This window comes from Thunnus maccoyii, chromosome 5 (genome assembly GCF_910596095.1).
Source record: "Thunnus maccoyii chromosome 5, fThuMac1.1, whole genome shotgun sequence".
In the NCBI taxonomy this organism is placed as follows: Eukaryota; Metazoa; Chordata; class Actinopteri; order Scombriformes; family Scombridae; genus Thunnus; species Thunnus maccoyii.
The window spans coordinates 17,502,548-17,528,512 of record NC_056537.1 but is presented as its reverse complement, the minus strand read 5'-3'; the positions used below and the strand labels follow the sequence as shown (position 1 = coordinate 17,528,512).

Here is a 25,965-nt window from a genome sequence, read left to right as displayed (position 1 = left end):
TGCTGTAAATCTATGACAGTGAAGAGAAGAGTTCACTTACGTGTAGGTGGAGGTTTAGCAAACCGTGGGCTAGGCACTGTCTTGTTGCAAATAGCTGATGTGTCTGCTTCATCTACATCCTGCTGCCACGCACTGAAACACATATATTTAATCAGAAAGTGGGCTTTTTAAATGCAGGCTTTCACCATCTTATATTTACATATTACAGAAATGACAGCCTAAAAGCTTTAGCTGCTCATAGTTTGTAGATTACAGTGCAGAGGGATAACATACTTGTTTGGTGGAGCCTGTCTGACATCAACACATTGCCTCCCGTTCCAGGCACAGTAAGGATCCCTGGAGAGGATGCACTCCCCGCAGCTCTGATAATTAGTGCAGTTAGCTACTGGGACCTCCACCAGTTCAGAGAAAGAGGAAACATAAAGCTGACCCTGTGGAGGAGAGATGACAAAGCAGGGGACAGGAAGGAAGTGCCCCAAATACAGTTACTGGGTTACTATTTTCATCCAGAATCTTCCTTGTCTGACCCTGATCTAAATACAGAACACATAGCTTTTCAGTTCTTATCACACTTATCGGTTTTATAGGAATTTCATGTACAAATCTAAATAGAGTAGCAAAAACAAGCCAGGATTCAGGAAGTGTCACATTTCCAGCTGTTACAACCCCAGCTGTTTGCAGTTCCCTGAGAGAGAGTTGCATAGTTATAATTAGCTCATTTAACATGAGGTCTCCTCTAGGCTGTGACTCTTCATGGCTCACAGAATCTCTAAACTGCCAATAAATGCATTTAGTGAGCTTGTTATTACTCCCCATCATGAGAAAGCGTTTTCATTCCCTCTCTCAGCGGAGTACTGTACCTTTTCAGAGTCCAGTTCAATGTGCTGCACTGGTTGGGAGTCACGGAAGAGCACCATCTCCTCGATGATGTGCATCTTGTTGTTGACATTGATGGCTTTATGAAGTCTCCCATCATCTAGAGAAGACACAGTTTAACTTAAAATTAGATTAAATGTGAAGAAATGCAAGAAATGGATAACAAGATCATGGAGACTGATGAGTGTGAATGTGTGTGTCGTTATTTACCTGTGCCAATAAAGAGCACATTATAAGCCTTGTGTGCTGCCCAGACTCGATGGACAGCGATCTGCGTGTAGCGGACATTACGTTTCAGCAGGAGAGGCTGGCTGCGGATCACGTTGTCCATCAGGAAGCGGTCTTTCACAAAATTCAGCACCTTGTCCGGCATGTGTAGTGAGGACGAGATGCCCTGCTCTCTGGCAGCATTTGTGATACACTGTGAAGGCAACATAAGTCATGTTTTTGAATACATTCGCTCACACAATGTATAATGACACCAACTGCAGCTGCACAGTACTGCTTTGTTTTCCTTCTCCCCCCCACTGATCCAACTGTGATAAGCCAGGAAATGAAAACGACAGTAGTTTGATAAGAATCATGTTTAGGAAGAGAGGTGGTGCGTGACGCCAGCCCGACAGATATCTGCTTAAGCCTTGATCGTGCGACTGATGAAAGACAGGAACATATGAGACTCCTCATACAGCTGACATACTGTTGAGCACTGACATGTGTCTACTGGTTCTCCAGCAGAGGGCAGTAGGTAGGTACTCACCGCTCCAGGTCGAGGCTCTGGGACTGGATGGTTGTATGTGTACCACTGCTGTGTTTCTCTGTTGACCTCGCGGTATCGGCCATTGAACGCTTTTTCTACCTGGTCCATAGTGAAGGAACACACTGCAGAGCTTCCTGAAGCACCCTTGTACCTTCAAAGACATAAACAAGCATCTCAACAAAACTGATTGATAAATTATTTTATTCTGAGCTTAGATAAGCTTGAAAAAAGCTCTTTGTAACATTATAGAGGGGATGTTTTACGCTGAATGCCTAACCAACTCTGTGTAGAGATTAACTGTAATCTTGTATTCAGGGCTGTGGCCAGGATTGTAGAAATACTGCGGTCATACTTACCTGCAGATGGAAAAAAAAAACCAGTGGCTAAACTTGTTACAAAGCACCACTTGTCTTCTCTTCTCGTTTGAGATAAATGTTTTTTGTACATGGTCATGTTCATTTATATTTTCTGTAAATTTTATCTTATATCCTCGTAGTCTAGCCTTCATTAATACTGTACTTCCATTCTATTTCTTTTTTTGTGTGTAAAAAGGATTATTTTATAGATATTTACTCAAAAAAATCAACCTTAAAAACCCCAACAAGTGTTATGTGTGTGTAACTGTACATTATAAACTCAATTTCATTTCCATACCTTAGACAAAGAGACATTTATTTCTTGTGTGTGTCAGATCTGAACAATATATCTTAAGAAGTCACTTCATTTGTTTGGTGTTGTGTCAAAGCAGTAAAAGTTAGTCCTCACCATTGAGATGTGAACACTCCATAAAACACAGTGTTCTTCCAGTCCTCGGGGCTCGGTGTCAGCACAAACATGTCTTGGATGATGTTGAAGGGGAAGCCGTCATCGGGCAGAGAGCACAAGAGTTGAGCCTTCAGGAAGGTTGTCCATTTCTTCTGCAGAACCCTCTCGCCTCCCAAGTCACCCTGCAACACAGGTTAATATTTGTTGGTTGGAGTTGTTTAACGTGTGGCCAGTAGAGGGTGCAACAATATAATACTGACACCTGTCTGCAGTGGTGACTGTTGACAATGCTGCTGCACACACAGATTGATGCACAAGTGTGATATGATGGGATCTGACAGGCTTGTAAAAGGCATGAAATGATAATGTGCACCATATGGTACATTTCCATAACATACCTTAAATACCATAACATACACTTTACGTCATGGTATATCATTTTAGGCAAATAATTCTGTAATTTACTTGTGTGACTGAAAACAAAGACAGCGCTGTGCCAAAAGGTGAAGCTGTTTGAATTGACGTAATTGAAAAACATTAACCTCCTATAGTAACAGCATAATGAGCTAAATCAATTGCGCCTGTAACACAGATATACTGTACCCTGAGGCAGCAGACTTCTAGGTCATGAAAACAATATACATCATCACAACTGGCTTAGATAAAAAACACTCAGGGCTTTGAGGAGGGCAAATGCTTTTAAATCAAAAAGAAAAAGAAGCATTGCTCTCCGACAATAACTCTTCACTTGACACTATTGCTGTGATTCGGTGCCTTTGGCGCTAGCCTTCAAAGTGATGTGTGGCACGAGACCTCCTCGACAAGCAGGCTAATTTGGCTGCAGAGATTGTACGATATGATATGTGTGCAAATTGGAGAGCAACTGCAGATTTAAACCTCAGTGTGAAAGTGATTTACAGTATTTCATGTATAACTGTTAAACATGACCCACAGGGAGTTCTAGGCATTAGGAAGGTGACTATAGACGTTATATGTACAACTATATACTGTACAAGATGCTATTCTGGTTTTGTGAAAAGGACCTGGGATTCTGTTTACATTCAGTCCATGGCAACACTTATCCCAGTTTTTTATAGGCATAGGTCTAACGAGATGAAAGCTGGCCGTTAGGGGAAATAACTAGTTTTCAAAATGTGCAGAGCAGAGGACCAGAGAGAAATACTAAATGAGCTAAACTACATAAAACCCTTTAACATGAAGCTTCAATTGAGTCCACTTTAGTATTACATTAATTAGAGGAAATGACCGCACAGGATGGGGAGGGGAAATGACACATGACCAATACTGAGCTTCTGAGGCAATTACTTATTGTAGTAACCCAGGCAGATAATGAGCAACATACAGTATTTTCCATGGACCTCCTCGCTGAACCTAGGTTTATAATTTAATGCCACTCTGTACTTAAACTGACTTATGAATAATTGAAGCAAATGCATCCCATTCATTAATCCCTTGTAAAAGCATCCCTTTCAAGGGCTGTTCAAAAAGCCATGAACATGGGAGCCAGTAATGGCTTCTCTCTGGGAAATCCTGCAAATGAGAACATGCTTTGTTTTGTTTGTTTCAAGCAAAACGTTGTTTATCATTCTATAGTTAGCCTCGATGAAGTGGAACCTGTGTACTTAACACCTCAATAAGCAACAAAGAGGAGACTGCAGCCAGCATAATTAAGTCAAACAGGGGATTTAGAGAGACAGGGACAGAATCAAACCTAAAGTAATAATTTCTTTGAAAAGGAATCACTATACCATAAAACTAAAAGGAAACAAAACCCTACATCTGAGCATTCACCAGATTTGAAATCTTTGTTAATGTTTAACATTTTACACTTTTTAAACCATTTTTTGTTTTATTTTTGTTTGGGAATCTAACTCCCAAGCGACACATTTTTAATAACTTCCTTCCTCAGTGATGAAACCCATTATTAACACGCTACATGAATCAGTATTTATATAACTCTGTTAACTGGAATGATGTTTTTAATTGGATATATGGAAAAACTGAGCAAACAATTACAGGAAGATGAAAAAGTATAACGCTGTGGGCGGTGTCTGACTGAAAAAGCCCTGTGATTCACAGCTGGGCCTCCAACCACCTTGGGGTTTATATCTGATGCACAAACTGGAGCTGGTGTCGTGCCTTTATCTGACAGTAGGGTGACTGTCAGGACACAGACCTGGAGACAGTCAAGGCCTGAAAAAAGACAGATACTAGCTTTCCATGTAGATTCCTAAAAAGTTGTGATTAACCATACTTAAAATAAGACACATTTTAGATGGTGTCCCAGGACAAGTTTGGAATAGAAAAAAAAAAATTGTTTGCTGTCCTCAAACGGCAGCTCTAACTTGTCATGTTTTCTCTGAGGTGAACGTCAAACTGTCAGCTACTATTTCTCATTCTCCTGGGACAGTGATAAACATGATTCTCTTTTCACAGAGACGAGCAGCAGCCTGATCTGGAGAACTGATTTTACAGCACTGAGAGGACCCTGAAAAAATATTAACTTTACTTTGTGAGGTCTGCATTTTAGTTTAAAAGCCCTGAGCTGAAGTACTTCAGCAGGTGATAATCCATTTCTGTGCATGGATCTTGTGCTACAGTAATCCTAAACCATTTTGAGTTGGCTACCGAGTCCTGTCTCAACACAAATATATGGTGAAACATGATAAGAATAGAGGGAGGAGAAGATCAAGAGGAAAAAGAATCAAACACAGAGAAACACGTAAGAGGAATGCGTTTCCTGCGTCACTGCCCAGAAGGACTGTGAGCAATACTCATCATATTTAAGCTGTAAGCAGCTTTCAGAAGATTTCATATGTGATGTATAGGAGCCCATGCTGTACAGGGACACGCATACAATGAACAAACACACAAACAAACACCCTTTTCTCGGTCTGATAGATTCCAGTACTGGGTGTCAGGATGTGTTGCTGAAGGGTACAAAGGCCCCTTTAGATTGACTATCTGCCTTCAAGCATCACTCACCTTACACACGCGAGCGATGCGTGACACAATGGTGTTGTCAAAGAAATCAAACTCCTTTCCCGCTTCACTGAAGAAGAAGTAAATCTTATCATCATCGCCCACTAGGTTGCCCTTGGGCAGGCTCTCCTGTATGTAGGCAGAGCCGACAAAGGCCGGGTCTGAAAGAAACGCAACATGAACAATACTGTCAACTTACAGGATATGAAATTCTGGCATCCAGAGAAAGACGTCCCTATTCCCTGTGACGTCATACTAAATAAAAAAAATCCAATTGTAACAAGTGTCAAAATCTGGACTTCTCATACAGCATATTTGACAGTTTTAAAAATGCGATTTATCTCATATAAAATGTGATTTAAAAATTAATAGGATCTTTATTATATGAGGAATATAGTGAAAAGTATTGCTACCACCATACCTTGAAGCCAGTTCAGTGAGTTTTCTGTTTTTAGAGCAGTTCCTTGGCTTAGACTCTTGTAAATGATGGGTTCATTTCCTTGGAAATTACTGACTGTACCGGCGTACAGCTCTCCATCTGCAACGCAATAAAGAAGACCAGTATAATCACAGTATTTACCACGAGGGAATGGGCCTCTGCGTCATACACTGTTACGAAATCCAGAGGTTATGCCCCAATTTGTCTCCATATCAACCACCTGTATCTAGTTACGTTGCTGTTTCCCAGAGTGGTGTCTATAACATTTAAACAAAGCTTGATTTCACTGACAGCTGACAGCTATTCTGGGACCTACCAGCCATGATGGCAGTGGACTTGTATTCAGGGTTGAAGGGACAGCGGCTTCGTCCGTCCTCTGTGACAATCTCACCAGTATTGCTCTTGACGAGGGAGAAGTCTGCAGTGTTCTGCAGAAAACACACACACCACATGTCAAGTTGAAAAGTACATCTGCAACCTGCTCTGACAGTGACCGCTGTCAGTCTATCCCACTGTGAAGAGGTGGTCAGTCAGTCCTCGGGCAAGGTTGAAGCACAGGTCATCCCAGTATGTTTGTTATGGATTGTTCTAAAAGGCTTTAAAGGATATGGAGAAGGATTGAAAACTGAATCGATTCTTCATATAGTATAATCTGATTACAAGCATTAAATATTTTGATCCATTTCCTTTCGCAGCAGGAGATAATAAAATTATGCATCTTCTATCTGGGCCGAGCCTCAGTCAGACTGCTAAGTGAGCTGAGAGCAGGAAGCAGCAAACATCAGATCTTAGATGCTCTTCCTCTATGGTCTAATAAATAAACACCACATATAAATTTCTCCACCTCTTTTAAAACAATGTGCACCGACTGACAACCTTTCAGATTCTTCTACAACAGATGCGCAGGTAGAGTCCAGCTGCACACAGCAGGTCACTGCAGTAGATGTGACTGTTTCATACTGTATAAACACTTACTATGTAAGCACAGATGGGGCTGAAGGCGTATGTTCCACACACATACAGATGAGTGCTGTTCATATGTAGCAAAATCTTGATGTAGTTGAAGCAATCCGTCTGTAATAGAAACACAGGCAAGAATGTCATAAAATGGTTGAAAATGAATTTCCCTACTTTGTTTTCTTTACAAATACTAAGATATGTGGTTAATAAGCTGTATTTATTTAGATATGTAAAGCTTAAATATAAAAGATGTTGCCAATTATCACAAAGAATACACATAAAAAAAATCAGCTTAAATGGATTTCCGCTCTATTTTATTTTTAACCCATCACCCAAAGGATGTTTCATTTCCTGCCAGTAAAGATAAAAATGGAGAGAAAACATAAAATGATTTGGAGATTTTGCACCACAGTCTGGAAAAGAAATTACAAAAAAACCCCAACAAATTGTGAAACTACAGTGTTTGCACTGCAAATAGTTTTATTAAAGCTGAAGTGCGCCTCACTGCCCTTCTGGCAGTGAGAGTAATTACAAAAACACTGTCAACATATGCTTACATCATAGGCTCCGCGGTAGCCTAGAAGTCTAGACGAGAAGAAATCGTGTTAAATTATTTTAAACTCACTGAACTGGTTTGCCCCATTCAAGTTAGCAGAGGACTAACTAGAAGTTAGCCAAAGTCTCTGGTACGGATGCTCTAGTATGCATTCATCCAGCCAGGCGGGAATGTCGCCACCAACACCAGATTTAAAAACTCTGTATACTGTGAAATACAGAGAGATTTACCTGGCGGTGACAGGCTTAATCAGCATTGTGTGAACTCATTTTGCAAGGGTGTGAATGTAACAGACGTTCATTTATATGTAAAAGTTCTGCAATGCAGGTTTATAATCAAATTTCCACCAATATTTTTGTGCCAATTATTCTTTTTCATCTATCAACTTTTAATCAGTTTTTAATATTCAAAACAAACACTGATGAACTCCTGCTGACATGTTCCCTCATGACGCATAGCTAATCACAAACTCACAAGGTTAAAAGTCTGAATGTGTACATGTGCAAATGGTAATGGAGCAGGCTGACAAAAGAAAAAGGGAATGCAGGAAAAGTTTGCTTGAAAGGAAGGGAAAATCCATTGTTAGAGAATGGAAAGTTACAACTTGACAGGAAATTTCCAAGGTTCTGCCCTGAGTCTGTTTCCAAAGTTTACTGCAACAATGGTCAACTTAACCAACGAGGAAAACCTGCAGTCATGTAAATAATGTTTGAGCCATCTGAGCTTCACACCAGCCGTTCTCTCACCTGCAGGTCTTTCCCTTTGAAACTGCACTCTTCTCTCTTCCTCTCTGGAGTTTTCCATGTGAGCTGCAGTACAGATACACAGTCAGACTGCAGGCATAATATAACTGGGTGTGTTATATTCACACTGGACTTCTGGGATCATATATTTATATCCATATTCATACAGCAACTCTGGGATCACATTATAAATGCATTCATATTGATACAGCATACTGTCTATGGTGCTGTAGTTTACAGATTCTTGCACATTGGCTCTTACATTTCTTTGTAGCTTGACTGCACTGATATCAGAGAGGTTGAGAGCAAAGAGAATCTCCCGAGCTCCGACGTACAGCATGTTGTCTTCTTTACTGAGGAGGAGAGAGGTGTAGTTGAAGACCCCGTCGACTGAGAAACTTCTAGTTGTTCTCTCCTTCGCATCTGAACAGAAACAGACACATAAAAGGTAGAATTCATTAATTAATCTGCCAATGATGAATATGAAGAGGATATTGCACAGTACATTATGACTGTTACAAGCCATTATAAGCTGTTGTAGACAGAAAATTCACTTAGATATGCAAATGACTGCGTTTTGAACACGTTTCTGTGTGTGGTCAAAAATGTGATGCACCTCACAGATATACTGCAGATACTGTGTCTTAATTAGACACAGCAGCACAATGTATCACTCCTCAGAAGCACATCACAAAGTCTGTTTTCTCATTCGGTGACTTTTTGGGTGTTTTCATGTTGATGAAAGATTTTGACAAGTTTAGATTCCGTGAAAAAACAAAAATACACCCATAAATTGTCTTAAATGACATCATCTACCTATGCACAAACAACAATTTTTAAGAATTTCTTCCTGGCATTTTTGACTTCATTAGACAGCACACAGTGGAGAGCTGACAGGAAATTATGAGACAGGGATGACCTTGATATCAAAGGTGATGGCGCAAAGATGCTCCAGAAACACCCTTTTATATACCACCATATTACCATCTAGATAAAAAAAAGTCAAAGTCCAATAACAGTGCGACTAGTGACTAACATGATGATGATAAGATCATACTGTTATTGGACTTTGACTTTTTTACTACAGGACAACTAAGAGTCTGGGCCTCATGCAGTATTTGATACACCAAAAAACACTAAAGAACATAATCAATGTGTCTGTGTTTGTGCGTCGGCTGTCGGCCTTTCATCACAGAGAGATGAAGAAGTAGAACAGAAACAGGAAGAGCAAATTCCTCATATTTCTCCTACCGTAAGTGAATGGCTTTGTTCCAACCACATTAACACCTCCTGACTGAAGCCAGGGGTTAAATCATCAGCTCTCCTAATCACTGCTTTAAAAGCCCATGTGTGTCTCAGATTTGCAGAAGCCTGGAGGCTTTCGCTGCTGGCCCAGCTTGAACAACTTGCCTTAATTGCATGCCAGCATAAACAGAAGCCGGGAGCTGATGGAAACGTGAAGTGAGTGAAGTTCTGATACACGACCTTTGCTCCTGTAATGTGACGAATGTGCAATAAGGAAAAAATAACGGCTGAAAGAACTTTATTTTATTGAGGAAGTTCCTCTAATATTGTTTTAATAATGTAATTTCCTGCGGTAAAGGAGTGTTGGTCTCTGTGATTTATACATAAACTACTGCTCTAAGGCACTGACAAAAGATACAGGGGAGGGGAGCTGAACATTATGAAAAAAAAAAAAAAAAGCAAGACCCTTCCCCAGAATTAATATTTTCTTTGGACACTCCCCTTGACTGCAGCACCCTTCTTCCAATATGAAAAAATTCTCAACTGTTCAGCTAATTTCATTATTAATAACTTAAATTTACATTGAAAATGTTAAAACTTTAATAGCAAATGCCAAATTTAACATTATAAACTGGTCAATATTAGAATACTAGTCACTTTATATTTTAATAAGGAACTGTTGAGCAAACAGTTATTACTGCCACTGAATGAATGAAGTGGGCTCAATGTGTCATTGTGAACTTGGCTGATTTTATTTTACACATTTAACTCTTTTTTTTCCTTTTTGTGAAGATGGGAATGACATTTGTTGTTTAATCACATTCAGTATATCCAAAAAGATCCAGTGATTCTGTGTTTCTCTGTAATTATGACAGGAAAACAAACAGAATTGCTGTCCTGCACATATGGCAACTTTATGATCCATTGTGCAAACTAAAGCCATCATTTACAACAATTTGATCTTTTTTTAAAAAAATCTTTCCACAGAAGGCTGAAATAAAATATAAATATGGGGTGAGAAGAGAAAAGAAAATTCCTTCTCTTGCTCTCCCAAGAAGTATAGACCATCCTTCCTTCAGCAAAAAGAAAAAATACATAACCCCCCCTCTTTCGTGATCATCCCCACCAATAATTTCTGTACAGCCCCTTAGATACAATAAAATTAAGCGAGCCGACAAAACCATAATGCATATTAAGTAAAAGTCATTTCAGTTTTATTATTGTCAGATGTTTAGTTTTCACTGTATTTTCACTTTCAGACTAAGAATCACAGGCTTGGCAGATTCACACTGGATTAAAACCACAGATGCTGGTGGTAATAATTACAATTATGGCACTTCCCTGCATAAAACTAATCCAGTCCAGACAGAGTAAGGTGTCATTAAGTTCAATTGATAATAAGCACACGATGTGGTGCATACCCTGCAGTACATGTGACCTGATATAACCTCACCTCCCTGGGTAGGTACAGGAGGTTGAGACACTTCCTCTCCCTTGGGAAAACAACATGTTAATAGCAGTCCATCACCACAGCAACAGAGAGCCTTACTGTAGTTAAATCTGTCTGTAAAACCACGAGAGGCTCTGCTCTGCGTACTGTACATGGACCCATTGGGGCTGTTCTCTCTCCTTTTCACTATCATTACAGGATAAATGGAGTGCTGCCCTGTGCCGGTACCGTTTCCCTCCCTTTTTTTTCCTCCCCACAGAGCCTTAGGCAAGTTTAACTGTGATTTACACAGAGAAAGACAAAGGCCAAAGCCTGAACCATAACAAATGCTTTGAGGGATTTTCATAGAGGAGGATATCTACACAATTATTCTCTGGAGTCAGATCACCACTGTCATACTTAACGACCACAACTGACGGAGAAAAACAAAAGGGCCCCTAATTGAGTATCATTAAAGAAATCCAGGAGGGTTTTCAATGGTAGAAAGCTTTCCATTTATAATTTCAGGAAACCATAATTCGTCTTTCGGTAAAGACTGATTGGTTATTCCTCTGAGAGGTTGGTAATTGTTAAATGGTATATGAAAATAGCGTGTTTTGTATATGTTCTTTATTAATAAAACTGTATGCTTAAAAAATGAACACGTTGACAAAAAAAAAAAAAATCACTGCCAAAATCTACCCATAAATATATTCTGACATCACAAATTGCATCATTATAGAAACATTTTAACAAAGCCATCTAGCTTCATCACCTTCAACAATATTTACTTTTACTGGTAACTTAACCTGTAATTTGAAGACTAGATAGCAATAATATATACCAAGAAAAGATGCAAGACAACAAAAAGAAATCAACCTTTCTCATGATATCAGAAAATCAGGATTACAGTTGTAGTCTTTAGCTTTAATGTGTCTCTACCACAGATGTATAAAGACTGACTCAGCCTTGCTGCAAACTTACCCTGGTGGCCACTCACAGTACCACCAAAACCTTTGTCAGGACAGGTTTTATATTTACAAAACGTTCAACAACCCAGAAAAATAAATTTTAAAGTGTGCAACGTCATCCTAAAGTTAATCTCTATAAACAGATATCTGAATATGAATTCAGAATCTGCAGGCAACCGGACAAGATTTTGGTACTGGAAGCGTTTTGGTTTCCGTTTGTAGTCTGAGTAGACCAATCATCATCATTTTGAGCAGGCTTTGGTTGCATGCAGGTAAACAGTCCATGTGGAGAGCAAAAGAGGAGGAACACATTGGCTGAAATGCAATCTTCGAACCCATCGGCTAATGTCTGACGACGATTCAGCTTTTTAAATGTATCTACATTCATATGCATATATCTGTTTATAGAGATTAGCCAAAATATGGTCTGGACTGTCTCAAGTTGCTTATCAGACTGTAAATAATGGCCGGCGCACGGAAGAGGAAGTCTTGGCCCAGATAGCCATTATCCGGATATCCACTTGCTACACCAGAATCCCTGAAATATTGGCTGTTGCCCCCAGAGGCTAAATTGTTGTCAGACAGATAGCCGATGGGTTCTGAGATTGAAGTAAAGTCTATGGGAAATTATGATTTTCATGTTCCACTATATTCTGACATTTCACAGAATAAAATAATTAAAATAAATTAGTATGTACTTGAACTGACTCTCAGACATTTTGGAACGGTCAGCAACACAGTCCTGAGACCACAAAACCAGGATATGATAACTACTGGAGGTCAAACACTGTGCAGAGTGTTACCCTCAAAACTACATAATAAGCATGAGTGTATCCTAGATGAACTCGTCCTAAATTCACCTCCTCATACACCGCAGTCTCTTAAAGAATCCCCTCTATTGTTGTTTGACTGCCTGAGGTTGATTCCTGAGGGGCCACTCATGACAATGCAGCCCCAGAAATGTTGTGGTGTGTATCAGGAAGAGAGAAACAGACAAGATGATTCAGACGAAGCACTTAAGAGTAGAGAGAAGACCAGCTTGTATCTGGAGCTGGAGCCAAAGAGACAGAGTATCAGAGAGGGCAGCCAAGTGGCCATCATGTCACTACTGAAGAGGTACATAAACCCCTAGACCACTAGACTGGGTCATAACAACAGTACAACATGTACTATAGAGGTTCATCCTTGTCCTCGTGTCTTGCTTTTCTCTTATAACATAACCTTTGAGAGAGCTTTCTTATGAAGAATAAATGGCCACTCCTCTGAAGTGCATTGCTGTACTGGAGGAATTTATTTTTAGGGTATATTTATATTGAAGTGGTTATGATCAGGTTGCCACATGTGCCCTTTCACTGTGACTATGTGTAAGCAACTGTTTCTCAGGGTAATAATTCAAAGAGCTACATATAAACTATTTCTTGTAGAGCTACAACAATTACTTTTTTTGTGATCAAATATTTCCTTTAATTAACAATCAGTGACATTTGTTTCATGATATTCAGCAATAGAAAAACAACAGTCAACTTGTAATGAATAACAACAGTGTGCACAATCAGTATCCAAGAGGAAAAATAATGGTAACAGAAAAGAAGGGAAAAAGAAAAGAAAAACTGAAAGAAATAGATAAAAACAACAAAACAGCCATCCCTCCCCAATTACATGAATGACAGAAAATTAATTTCCGAAATCAGTTCATTGTTTTGAGTAATTTCTTAAGAAAAAAGGTCCAAATTATCTGATTCCATCTACTCAAATGTGAATATTTTCTGGTTTAGTTAGTCTTCTACGATAGTAAACTAAATATCTTTGGGTTATGGACTGTTGATTGGGACAAAAAACATGCCGATTATGTTACATTTAAGACATCACATTGAGCTTTGGGAAACCTACTTATTGATTAGTAAAAAAGTAATTGATAATGAAAAATAATCGTTAGTTGCAGCCCTAATTACTTGAGTAACTTTTAACAGAAGTTAGCCTTTTGAGTAATATTTAAAGGATCAGTTCATCCAAATTACAAAAACTAAAGACAAAACTAAAGAGAAAACTAAAGAAAAAATGCAGATAAATGAGCGAAGATGCTTCTATACAGGTGTCACTGACTGGTTTGATGAATATGAAAATGATGTGAATCATACTGTGTGCTACGGCAATGTCTGCCACATGTCTGCCACCAAAATAGAAAGTGATGAACATTTTGTAACAATGTTAATCCCTCCAGTAGAGTTACAAACACCGGAGAAGCCATGCCAAAGTGCACTGAGGGTCTTATAATGGACGAGCACTTTAATATAAGACTTGATGTTGGTTTTTCTCTTAATTTGTCACCAGTTTCTTCCTGTAATAATATCTAGTCATGCATAAATGTGTTTTACCTTGATTTTCAGATATTGAATCTATGGTTCTCACATTTAAAAGTTACATTTGAAAGGCTTAACAGGTGCATGTCTTTCCACAAACAATTCCTCTCTTAAATACTTACTGTCAAAATGTTTCACAGGAACAACTTTCTATTGAAGAAATAGTGTGAAAACTGTCCACAGCGAGGTCTGTGGATTATCCTCAATAACTGGGAAATCGTTTTTTGGAAAGGCATATTACTGTTGAATGTTTTAAATATAATTGTTCAATACTTTAAACACCACAAACAATATTTTATTCACCTCCACTGTATTATTTGTATTTTCAGGGGCAGATATCTTAAAACCTCAGCACATAAAACCAAAATAATCTGCATGGCTTGATACCATTAGGGGTTTTTTATATTTTAAGTGAACTGGTAGTAACAAACGGTTGAATTTATATCATGTAAAATATGTAAGAAAAACTAAACAAAACCAAACTACTCTCCACTCTCCTGTCTCTGCTGGTCTGATGACGGAAACATGAGTCAAGCAGAAAGACGACCCTCTGTCCAACTGAAAACACTAAACAACGAGAGAAACCAGCGGGCAGAGCTGGAGGGCTTTACACCTCGCTGTATCTGAGAGAGCAGCTTTGTCTGGTTCAGAGCACTTCTGTGACCTCTCATAGAAGTGCATGAACAGAGCACTCAGTGGTTCAACCTCTCGCAGCTGTAAGCAATATGAGATCATTGCCATTATTATGTAATTAAGAGTCATTTCTTCAAATGACACTGCTAAATGGTTTGAAATACTTGTCTAGACTGGCTTGCTAATCTATTTAGAGGGGAAATTAATTATATCGGACTTAAAGGAATCCTTCTACACTTTTGCTGCTGATTTCCTGATGAGTCTGTGTCCAAAAAAGTCCAACGATAATTAAAAGCTTGAAATATCCCCTCTAGAGGGGAACTGTAGAGTAATTTGTTCTTTGGTGACAGAGATCTAAGTGCCTTCTTTTGTAGGGCATCTATAACAGGCTGATTCAATCAGTGCACTCTCTTATGAAGGGACTGCCTTTATCAGCTCTTACAGCTGTATGTTCAGGAGATCAGAAGGTTGCATACTTCATTTAAAGCACCCGTTCTTGTTTACTTACTACAGAACCTCAAGAAAATATGACGATTACTGTATATGAGTGGCAAAATCTGTTCATTTGTATTTACATTATTTGTACTTGCAAACAAGACAGGCTGGGAAACGCAGATTACTGTCACCATTAAAGACAAGGAGCAGGACCTGATATTAAATCTAAAATGACTTCTTAGCAGTTTGTAAGTTCATAAAGATTAGTGCAGGAGGTCAAAGTCAACCAGTAGATGACCTGAAAAAAAATGGCCGCCTGTCTTTACTGAGTTCAAAGGCAAGCAAAGACTCATTATGGCTCATCTTTCAGGGACGTCAGAAGGCCCACTTCCAGTCTTGTGACCATAAACACAACTACATTCTCATCTCTGAAGGATGCTGGTAACCAATAGTCTCACCAGAACTACTTTCATTTTAACCTCCCCGAGGACGCCGGCATCCGCAGTTGACATTACTGTTTTTTAGAGGCTGTAGCAGGCTCAGCTAAATAACACTTGAAAGTTCGGCTAAATTTTGGCGAAGGAGAAACTGGCACAGCCATTTTCAAAGGGGTCCTTGACCTCTCACCTCAAGACATCTGAATGAAAATGTGTTCTATGTTTACCCACGATTCTCCCCTTTACAGACATGTCCACTTTATGCTAATCCCATGCAGTTTTGGGCAAAAAAACAAAGTTCTTTGCATGCAGTATAAATGTGTTATTTTCGCCTATTCTAAAAATGGTGTATTTGAATATTTCTGCATACTGGGGTCCCTAAACAGTCTTGGAATTGCATAAATTTGGTATGACTGGAAAGCTGAGACTCTTGTGGATTCAATGAGCCCAATTGTATTCATGTGTGATGATATTAGACTCCATAGTAACCATTTCATTGTAGTGAGACCCTTTTTTGAAACTTGACTGCACTGTATAAAATGACCTGTTGTGACCTCTAGGATAATCACAGCATCATGAAACTTAACAGCCACAAACTAGAGACCTGGGACATTCAGAGGACATATGGCTTTCCTAGGTATATTGACAACAACGGGGGTCCCTGAGCAATTTCCAGAACAGAAGTGCTCGCCATCCAATCGCTGAAAAATGCAATTCTTACAGAAATCTCCAAATGTCAAAAGTATTTGTGTCAAATTACTGCATGAATTTATTTTTCTATTTTGTTCCTCAAGGTCTTTGTGTCTTAATGTGGTATTTTGGAGAGATTTCTGACGATTTTTATCAATTCTCAAGTGGTAAAAAATGGTTAAATTTTGCACCAAATCTGTGTAACAAATGGTATCAACCCAAAAATTGGTGCACCAACTTATGAGACATAATGGAGCATGAGAATGGACATCATATACTTCCATCATAGTGTTCTGAGCCCTTAGAGGCTCTAAACTTTCAAAATTTGAATAGGTACCTAACCAAAACACAACGTTCATTACAGATTTATTACTGGAAAAACACACAGTGCTGAGCTGCATCTCAAATTAATCTTCAGGCTCTCAGCTTTCAGATGATATATACCATTTCTATGTGGCATATGACCTGCTATCTCTCCCGAAACCCAAAAAGGGTCTATGGTAGGGGGGTGGGAGTGGAAGAGGTTAAATAGAGCTGAATGTAAAGAAGTTCCATGAAGTGTACCTTGACGAGATTGATCATGTTTTATTTTTTTATTATATTAAACTAACAAACCTAGGAAGAAAGTCATGAAGCTATGTAACTTAACTAAATTTAACCACATTATTATATGAGTACGTTGCACATGGATTCAATCAATTTTCTATCACTGTCACTTTTTACACAGTCCATCAACTCTCTGTCTCTATCAAGATAAAAGACAATGACACGGATTCAAAATACAAAAATCAATTTGTTAAAAAGTAAAACAATAGAAAAACATATTGAGATATCCAAATTCTGGTAATATTATATCAGTTTTCATTTAAACTAAATCTTTGATGTCAGATGTCTGATGTAGTAGAAATGACGTGTGATAGTTCAGCTTTTGAAAATAAAGACACAAGACAGAAATGATACTTTAGAGAAGTGAGGAAGAAGCTACTCAGGCAGCGTAAAGAGACACAGGAACAAATCTCTTTTCTTTGTCTTTATCTGCCTACCGTACTTGTTCAAGGACTTTCCTCAGGATAGAAAAGATGAACCCGCGTAAATCCAATTGCTCTGAGAAGAAGTGATTAACACCCTCTGCTGAGAGCGAGGCATTGACTGCTGTGACAGGAAGCCACAGTGCCACTGGGTCGGTGGCGGAGCAACGCCAGAACTCCCACTATTGTCACATTGTCTGGTGACAGAAAGACAGAAAACAGGCCACACTAAAGCTCTAACTAAATTATCCCAAGTTGTTATAAACTAGCTATTAAAAGCTAGATGGGTAATTGTGTGGGAAACTAGACCTGGGAAATAGAAGGACAGAGACTGACGCATCTGGAATGCATTAAGGAAACAGGCCAAGAGGGTCAATTCACCAGGAGATTCATTAGGAAAGCTGTGAGCCTGCTGTTTGTATTGGTAACTTGTGTGGCTGCATCTTGTTAGTAGGATATTGTCTCCACTGCACCATGCTGATGCTGAGATTGGTGGCAATTTTGAACACAACTTCAGGAAACAGAGGTTGGAAAGTCACATTGTAAATGCTGCAAATTCTCCAAATGCCGAAGAAATTATAGAGTAGAGCATTAAAAGAGAGAGATAAAATATGCGCATTACGTATTCACACAGCAGGGATGAGCAGTAACAGGCTATGGTGGGGCAATTTATTGGAGGATAGAAACAAATTAATCTGTTAACATTTAAATAAAACAAATCTCTTAAAACTATTAATAGAGCCTCCAACTCTAGGGGATCCTCCTTTTCCCATGGAAAATGTTGATAGGGCAATGTGTTGGTCAGGGAGCAACAAGGCCTGACCCCAGATTAACCACAATAATGTAAAGCAGCTGCTGGTTCATCAGGAACTCACCATGACCCCTTTCCTCCAGAGGTAACATCAAAAACACGGGGACTGTACATGAGGTCATGACATGTTTCTAACTGTACAGCAGCACTTTGACACCACGTTGTGTAATTACAGTACCAGCAGAGAAAAAGTCCTCATAACACCTGGAGAATGAACGTGCAGAGTGATGAGAGTGTTTTTACAGGGTCTGTTGAGTTTGATGTATGTCCCCCTCCCTGGTGGATTGGACAGAGTGGGTGTCAAGCAGTGTCAGGACCAATTATCTGTCTTCTGATGATGGATTGAAAACTATGACTAAGATGGACACTGATCAGTCAAACATACAGTACATTATGGAGTACAGATGTTGCAACGTCATAAAATCACCATCTGTTCTATTTACTGCTGTATATTTACATTTAAATAAAGTATTACTGTGATACAGGTGAAATCTATAAAACAATAATAACATATAGCTTTCTTTTACATTTCAATGCAATCTATGAAACAGAAAACTTAAGTTTGGTATCTTATCAAGTAGGAATATCAAAATAAATTGCTTCACATAAGAGATTCAGTTTCACATTATAATTTGAATACTGTAATACTCCAAATACTATAATAGTCACAAAATGCTAATCACTATCTCCATGAGCCCAAAGCGACATCTTCAAATTACTTGTTTTGTTCAACTAAAATATCTATGACCCAAAAATATTTAATTGTCATACAAGAGCCAGAGAGTCATTTTTAGTCAATTATCAAAATTGTCCCAGATTAATTTTCTGTCAATCAACTAATTGAATAATTAACTGATCATTTCAACTGTACGATTTATAACTTCACTTTGGGGTCTATTAATTTTTGATGGGTCCTGATCACCATTTTTTGATTATTCAGTTAACCAAAACTATAATCAATGAACTAAATCATAATAAAATAATACTAAGTTGTAACATCACTGGTACACTCTTCTTTTAACAAGTGATCAAGTGAATCACGATTAAGCATTCATACCAGGAAGAGCCGACGTTCAGCTATGTGGCAGCGAAACAGTATCGAAAAGCTGTTATCTCACTTGACACTGCTGTCATTGTGAATTACTTGAGAGTGGTTGATTCAACTGGTCGAGACATGACAGCTTTTGAATAATTAATAACGCTTTACTCCCAGTGTGGCTGTGGGCATGGCCTCTAAACAACATTATAGCATGACTGTCCACACACATGATGTCTAACGGAGGGTTGAGCAGATCAACAGGCAAAGACAGGCAACGTAAATGGCTTATAGGTGTGCCTTTAAATAGTTTTCCAACACAGTAAGCCATTCAGCATGGTCTGCATTAAAGCCTGGAACAAAAGCAGAGAGAAAAGCAGATGCAGGCTCTACTCCCTGAACCCATGATCCGTCCTGATAGGCGCATAATGAGAACCAGACAAGTGTTCACACCATAACACATACAAATCCCCATTCATTATTCATGGCAGATTACCCTCTTCATTAAGGCAGAGGCGGGGACCGCGGGACACAGAGAGAGCAAGAGGGAAGAGGAGGGGAAGTTGGTCTGCGAAAATGTTACCGGATGAGGAGCAGCCAAGCAGGGCTCTGGCCAGCCTACGCTACTGAGGTTAAAGCATGCAAGCCATCGAGCTAACTGGCATCCAAATAGAGGACTAGAAAGCATGACAAGGCCAGGCGGTTTCTCCTGTATAAAGTTCAGGTCCCAGAGGCCCGCAGCTCTGCATTCTGCTTTGATACTGTAAACACAATGTGACAAAGCTCTTCTGTGGGAGGCTGGGAAATGTCAGCGTAGTAAAACCGACATTACAACAACAAGACAACTTATATCACCAGGCCCAGCTAACCTGCACCAGCAGGATGAAACATGGCTTTTCACTATCTAAAACTTAAAAACTGGCAAACACCAACATCTTGCTAAAGTCTGTCCAGTTCAGTACCTTTTGTCAGACTTACTACATAAGCTGGTAAATTCCTCTTAACCATGTCAAGATGGGTCAGTAAGACCTGATATAATGACTCCATGTCAAGATGACCCCTTGTTAGGTTTTATGGGGTCATCATAACTAATTCTGTTGTTAAAGCTGTGTTATTTCCTACAGGACCCCTCATGGAAAGGTCAAAGCTTATCAGTGGGGTTGAAGTTACAGCAACATAAAAGCTATTGCAAAACAAGTGATGACTGAGCCTTAGGTTAGCTCCAGTAATATTACTAAGAAAGACACGAAATAGAAAAGACAACCTTCCTTGCTTAGTCTCACCTATACTGAATGTATAGCATATGTACAGTCTAGTCTTCTGAGCCTCTGACTTTTGCGTTTTACATGTTTTATGGTGGTGTTCAACCTTGGCTGAACGCCCTAAAAACAAATCTTTCCATCAAAACAGGGAGAAGTGTGAACGTGATGCTTCTTTTCAATGAGTGATTGATGTTGTGTGTTGTTGTGAAACGCTCCACCAGGGCCGAGCTGTGGGCTTTGTTGAGGCTGGCAGGTGAGAGAGATTACCTGTTGGTATAGAGGTTCTACATGAGGGAACGAACAAGCTCAGACAGGAAAGATGGCTGACCTATTTCGGAGCTTCCCTGCCTCGAAATTAGCCCAATGTTGGAAGTTTTATCTGTGTCTATAATAGATCACAAGTACATCTCTATCAACACAATCCGCCCTGACATTAAGACTCTAATGATGCCTTAACGTGAGTCACTAACTGCAGTTCAATCATCGAAAGCCTGCATTGATCTCATAATCCATTATTTTGTTTAATTTTCAACAGACATACTAAAGCACGCAAAATGTTTAAATCCAACTTGTCATCTCATGTGCACTAGTACTTCATTTGAATAATTAAATCAGTGATGATACAATCACTGCTTGGCACTGGTGACCATGGCAGCATCAATGAAGAGTGAACAACAAATAATGCTGCACAGAAATCCAAAAAAGGCTAATTTAACAATGTCCTCAACATATTTTAATGGTCAAATATGACATATTGTTACTAAGCTGGCTGGATGGTATGTTATTCTGCAAGCAAACAAAGAAGTACAGCTTATATAAGAGCAATACCTCTCAGTGCTTGTGAGACTAAGTCAGACTGCCCTCAGTAAGTCGCAGCACAATGGGCCTGTTCATTTTGTAATTGCGTCTGACCTGTAGGTACTCGACAGAGACACCTCGATGGAGCTGCCGTTCACAGTACGGATTTACATGGATTTTCAATCATTATGGTGTAGACAAACACCATTTCACCCATCTAAATCCTTTTAGCTCTTACAATGGACACATATGAAGTGTACTGATTTTTTTTTTTTTTACGTGGGCAGAGTTAATGAGTGGGGACACCACTGGGAATTACATAATGAGTCCTGTAGGCAGGATGTTAGAGGTATAATTTCTTAAAATCAACCATTAATAAATGATCTGACAGAATGTGGCTGCTTTTTTTGTTGACCACTCGTGATATACAAGTTATTCTTCCCCTGTAATATAAAAGATCAAACATTTTGCATTTGTGTAAAGTTTCATCTGGCCAGCTGTGAGCACGCAGCAGCGCTACTACACAGAGCCACGACTAAGAAAACAACAGCCGTGCTCTTTTTTGATTCTTTCTGACAGTTTATTAAGTTCGCCAGGTTCTGCTCTTCATGCAAATGATCTCACAAACCTCAAACTGAAGCCCAAGGCACCCCTAGTTTAGTGGAACTACCTGAAGCTGCACTTTCTTTACAGATATATAACAGCCTGATGAGTCAGCTACCTTGCACTCAAGTGATTTATTTATATATATATATGTATGTGATGCCAATACTCCATGTAACCTTATATGAAAGAAACACCACACACAACTGTATTTCTGCAATGGCATGGTAGTCATATAGTGAAGAAGTTGATAAAACTTACTGTAGGAGAAGGTGAGGCGTGGGGTGACATCACTTTCTGTGGCAGCTATATGAAAGCAACCAACAAGTAGAAAAGTGTAGGCTGGGAGACAGAGCAAAGCCATACTCATTGTCCGCATGCCTCCTCAGGATCGCCAGCCAAGTTGCAGTATTTGCCTTTCAAGTTTTTGGGGAATTCATGAAGAGCGTCTTTTTTTAACCCGTGTTTATTTTCTCTCTCCCCCTCTCCCTCTCTCTTTCTGTTCGTGCAGCTCCAGGCTCCTTGAATAGAAGGTCTATGCTCTGTTGAGAAGCCGTGGCGCTCCGTCAGGCCTGCAGACGATGCTGGTTTGAAATGATGAACTACAACCTCTAGATCAAGACAGAAAGCCTCCACCGATCAGCCTCCATGCGTACACGACACCGCAGGGTCTCAGCTGAGATCTGTGAGGATGCAAAAAAACAATATTAGAGCTGGAACAATTAACGGATTAATCCATTAGTCAAATGACAGAAAAATAAATTATTTTGATAATCGATTAATTGTTTAAGAAATGTTCAAGTAAAAAGGAAAACATTCTCTCAGTAGTGATGATTTGCTGCTTTTCTTTGTCATTTGCAACTGTGGAAAACGTATGATGGATTTTTTTGTCTTTCATATTATAGGCAATTAAGTAATTAAATCTAGTCTACTTTCTCCTTCAGTGAGGTTCATGCTGACCTTTTAACTACACACTACACATCAGGTTTTATGGTATTGCTTTCAGTTTCTGTTCAGAGGGGTAAGAAAGTTTTATCACTGTATTGATCGTTAAGAGAAGACTATATGAATGAGCCTTGATGGTGTGTTTGTCTACACCCAAAAGCTCAGGTCAAGTTAATTTCATAGTGTCGCCTACTGACAAACAACCTCACGCTCCCAAAAGCTGCAATCTGCACATCTGAACTCCTCATACCTGCTCTATTGCTCACTGCTCTGGAATGAAAAGAAAACAGCAACAACAACAGACTTCTTGGAAGTCTTAACTAAAGCTCAAAGACAATGAAAAGGTGTGTCGCCCAGATAACGGCTCATATTACAGGACTGACAGGAGTTGCTGTCCCACAGTTTTCTTTGGCTTAAACATTGATTTATTACTGAGTGGGAAAAAAATGACAGGGGTGATACACTATCGCCACTAATTCTGTACAATGTTTTGATTCCCACAGGTCCTAGAAGACTTCGGTCCTGCCTGTTTTCAGTTGTGATGACAAATTAATGGAGATAAAAGTGTCCAATCTTGGTTAAATATTTGCGTAGGCCTACTGCTTCCATTCTCCTCAAATCTATAAAAATCACTATTAAATTTGAGTTGTTTTTGTCATTTAATAGTTGACACTGGCTAACTCCTTTGTCCAGAACTTTTACAACAATTCTTAAGAAAATATCAGAAAAAAAAGCCACAAGACAACTATTATACCAGTAATGGAGTTATGGGGCAATTCACTGATGGTGATTAACTGAACGTAGTGAGACGTGAAGGGAAATTCAATACAGACATACCAGTTACAACTGCAAACACTCCATTACAGTTGCCACAGGGAGCACTTCATTAAATGAAACCAACAGGAGATTCAGTTTCATCTGAGGTATGGCAATCAATAGCAAAAGGTAGAGAGTGAAGCTATTCCTGGTTTCTATCAAGGGGATCCTGACTCTTAGTCAATAAGCAGTCTGACGTGAGCTGCAAACACAGACATCTCCAAAATCTGAGCTGGGAAGATGACATTTGGAGGAGGAGGAAGGCCATGATAAAGGCCAGAGAACAAGACACAAAGAGGGTTATTTCTACAGCAGTAGTGACACACAGATGGGACTTGAATAGGAGAAATACAGGCAGACTCTGTTCTGTCCATTTAGTCTAAGAAATGAGGAATAACACAGCAAAGGACAAATTCAAAAAGAGTTGTTCGAAACAAGCCGTTTCATTAACTCTCAAATATTAAAAAGGATCCCATTACAGGAGATCTGTCATACCTTTACCACAAGTACACTGTCTAGATTTGTACAGTAAAAGATATTAAAGGAAAAATAATCAAGGGTGTCTGGACACTGAAGAATTTAGGCCTACAGCAGTGGGATTGTGACTCTTAATGATCATGATGACAATAGCAGATGAGGTTATGAAAGACTTCTGCTTTTAAACGTCTGAAGTTTTGGCCAGTACCCCCCTGCCAGCAGCCTACGTGATGCCAGTGGACTGTAACATGTAATAGACAAGAAGGGCGGCCATAAGCATCATTAGTATCCTTTGTGTGGGACAATTCAAAGTGAGACACCACTTGACCAACAAGCAGCGGAGCTACCATCAATTCTGGGTTTGTGTGACAGTCCGAAAAAGAGACCCGTATGCATCAAGCTGAATCCAACTGAGGTACGTAGAGAGAGCTCAAGTTGGCGCGAGCGAGAGAACAAGGGCCCCTCTGACAGCAAAGAAATCTATATGCAACTCTGCACTTCACTGCTCTCTCCTGCATGATGCATAAACTGAATCATCCCTTTCACTCCCTACACAGACGTGATAGTGTGCTCTGGATATGGATAATCCTCACCCATCTCTCTCTCTCTCTCTATGATCTCCTCTAAAATCTTTAGAGTTTCTCTCTATTTCCCCTCCAGCAACATATCAGTATTATCAGTTTGACATAATCACTGTACATGTCATTAACTACAGATCATTAGAAAGTCAATAGTCTAATCAGGTTTGGTTTCATTAGTGGGGGGGTAATAGATCTTTGGTTCCTTGACCTAAGCAAGTATTATTTATTCATATACATGTATATAAACCAATCAAAAACACAGTATGATGAAATTGATATTTATGCATTTCATAACAAAAGAATGAAAAATGTGGCCTATTATTTCTTTATCATTAATGCAGTCAACTTGAAGATTATATGTCGTTTAACTGATAAAGAACTGATAGAAACTGAGACAATGCTGTATTTGCATCTCTAACCACAAACCACAAACATTTAAATAAAGCACACAAAGACTTCAAGCCTGAAATAAAGTTTTAGCCACATAAAATCAATCCGTGTCTCAGGAACAGTGCGGAGGGTGAGTAGCTTTTTGAATCCTGAGTAATGTCTGAAGAGTTTCCTTTCAGGCTCCCTCACAGCCCACAAAACCAGAAGATCAGGGCAGCCTTTGAAAAAGTTCCACAGGCACTCACCACTGTTTACAAAATTTATATTACTGCGAGCGCAAGTTAATAATTGAAGGCGACTGAGAAGAATGTATCAATATTTTTATCTACTCAGAGATTTTCTCACCTGAATAATGACGTCTGGACACAATGAGGACGCTGATATTGAGAAATACTGATACTGAGAAAGATATTAGTGAATAAATCAAAAGTGAAACTGTAAAAACTGTCAAAATTAGTGCTTTGAAAAGAGAGAGGGGGCATCCCCACTGGAAATTGAAATATCTTATGCTTTTGGATAGGAAGTAAGTGGCATGAAGAGTTGTCACTATTTGATTGATGGTGCATAGGCATCAGCTCACTGGCTCCATCATCCATATAAGTAACAAGAATAGTTTTGACAGTCTATGCGGTGAAAACAATTACCCGAAGAAGGGAAGAGACCATTAAATGAAGCAATAAGAAGCTCTGCTGGGAACAGAGAGTGAATTCCACACAAGAGAAAAACTGATTCATTAACACATCTGGTTGTAATAAGGATAAAAATCCCAACATTGTCAACATCAAATTGAAAGCTTTCAGAATAAGCTCAACCTGAAAAGCAAAGTGGAATTTACTATATAAAACAAGTGAGAATCAATCTTTGGACATTATCTTTCCTGCATTGTCAAAACACTGTATGTCACAGTGCAGTATGTCAC

At 39.2% G+C, this 25,965-nt stretch overlaps 1 protein-coding gene across 8 annotated transcripts in view; it reads right to left on the bottom strand.

Annotated features, from left to right (window-relative positions):
• Positions 1 to 25,965, bottom strand: part of sema4ba (sema domain, immunoglobulin domain (Ig), transmembrane domain (TM) and short cytoplasmic domain, (semaphorin) 4Ba) — an 83,406-nt gene that overhangs the window by 3,699 nt on the left and 53,742 nt on the right. For all 8 annotated transcript variants that reach the window (XM_042410524.1, XM_042410522.1, XM_042410521.1 and 5 more), the window contains 13 exons: positions 22,099 to 22,520; positions 8,362 to 8,522; positions 8,103 to 8,165; positions 6,816 to 6,914; positions 6,157 to 6,268; positions 5,823 to 5,939; positions 5,405 to 5,562; positions 2,399 to 2,580; positions 1,634 to 1,784; positions 1,087 to 1,297; positions 861 to 976; positions 274 to 431; positions 41 to 132 (listed from right to left, as the gene is read on the bottom strand). In XM_042410524.1, the coding sequence (XP_042266458.1) occupies positions 41 to 132; positions 274 to 431; positions 861 to 976; positions 1,087 to 1,297; positions 1,634 to 1,784; positions 2,399 to 2,580; positions 5,405 to 5,562; positions 5,823 to 5,939; positions 6,157 to 6,268; positions 6,816 to 6,914; positions 8,103 to 8,165; positions 8,362 to 8,522; positions 22,099 to 22,216 (1,738 nt within the window). In that variant the 5' untranslated portion in view covers positions 22,217 to 22,520. The remainder of the gene's footprint in view (positions 1 to 40; positions 133 to 273; positions 432 to 860; positions 977 to 1,086; positions 1,298 to 1,633; positions 1,785 to 2,398; positions 2,581 to 5,404; positions 5,563 to 5,822; positions 5,940 to 6,156; positions 6,269 to 6,815; positions 6,915 to 8,102; positions 8,166 to 8,361; positions 8,523 to 22,098; positions 22,521 to 25,965) is intronic.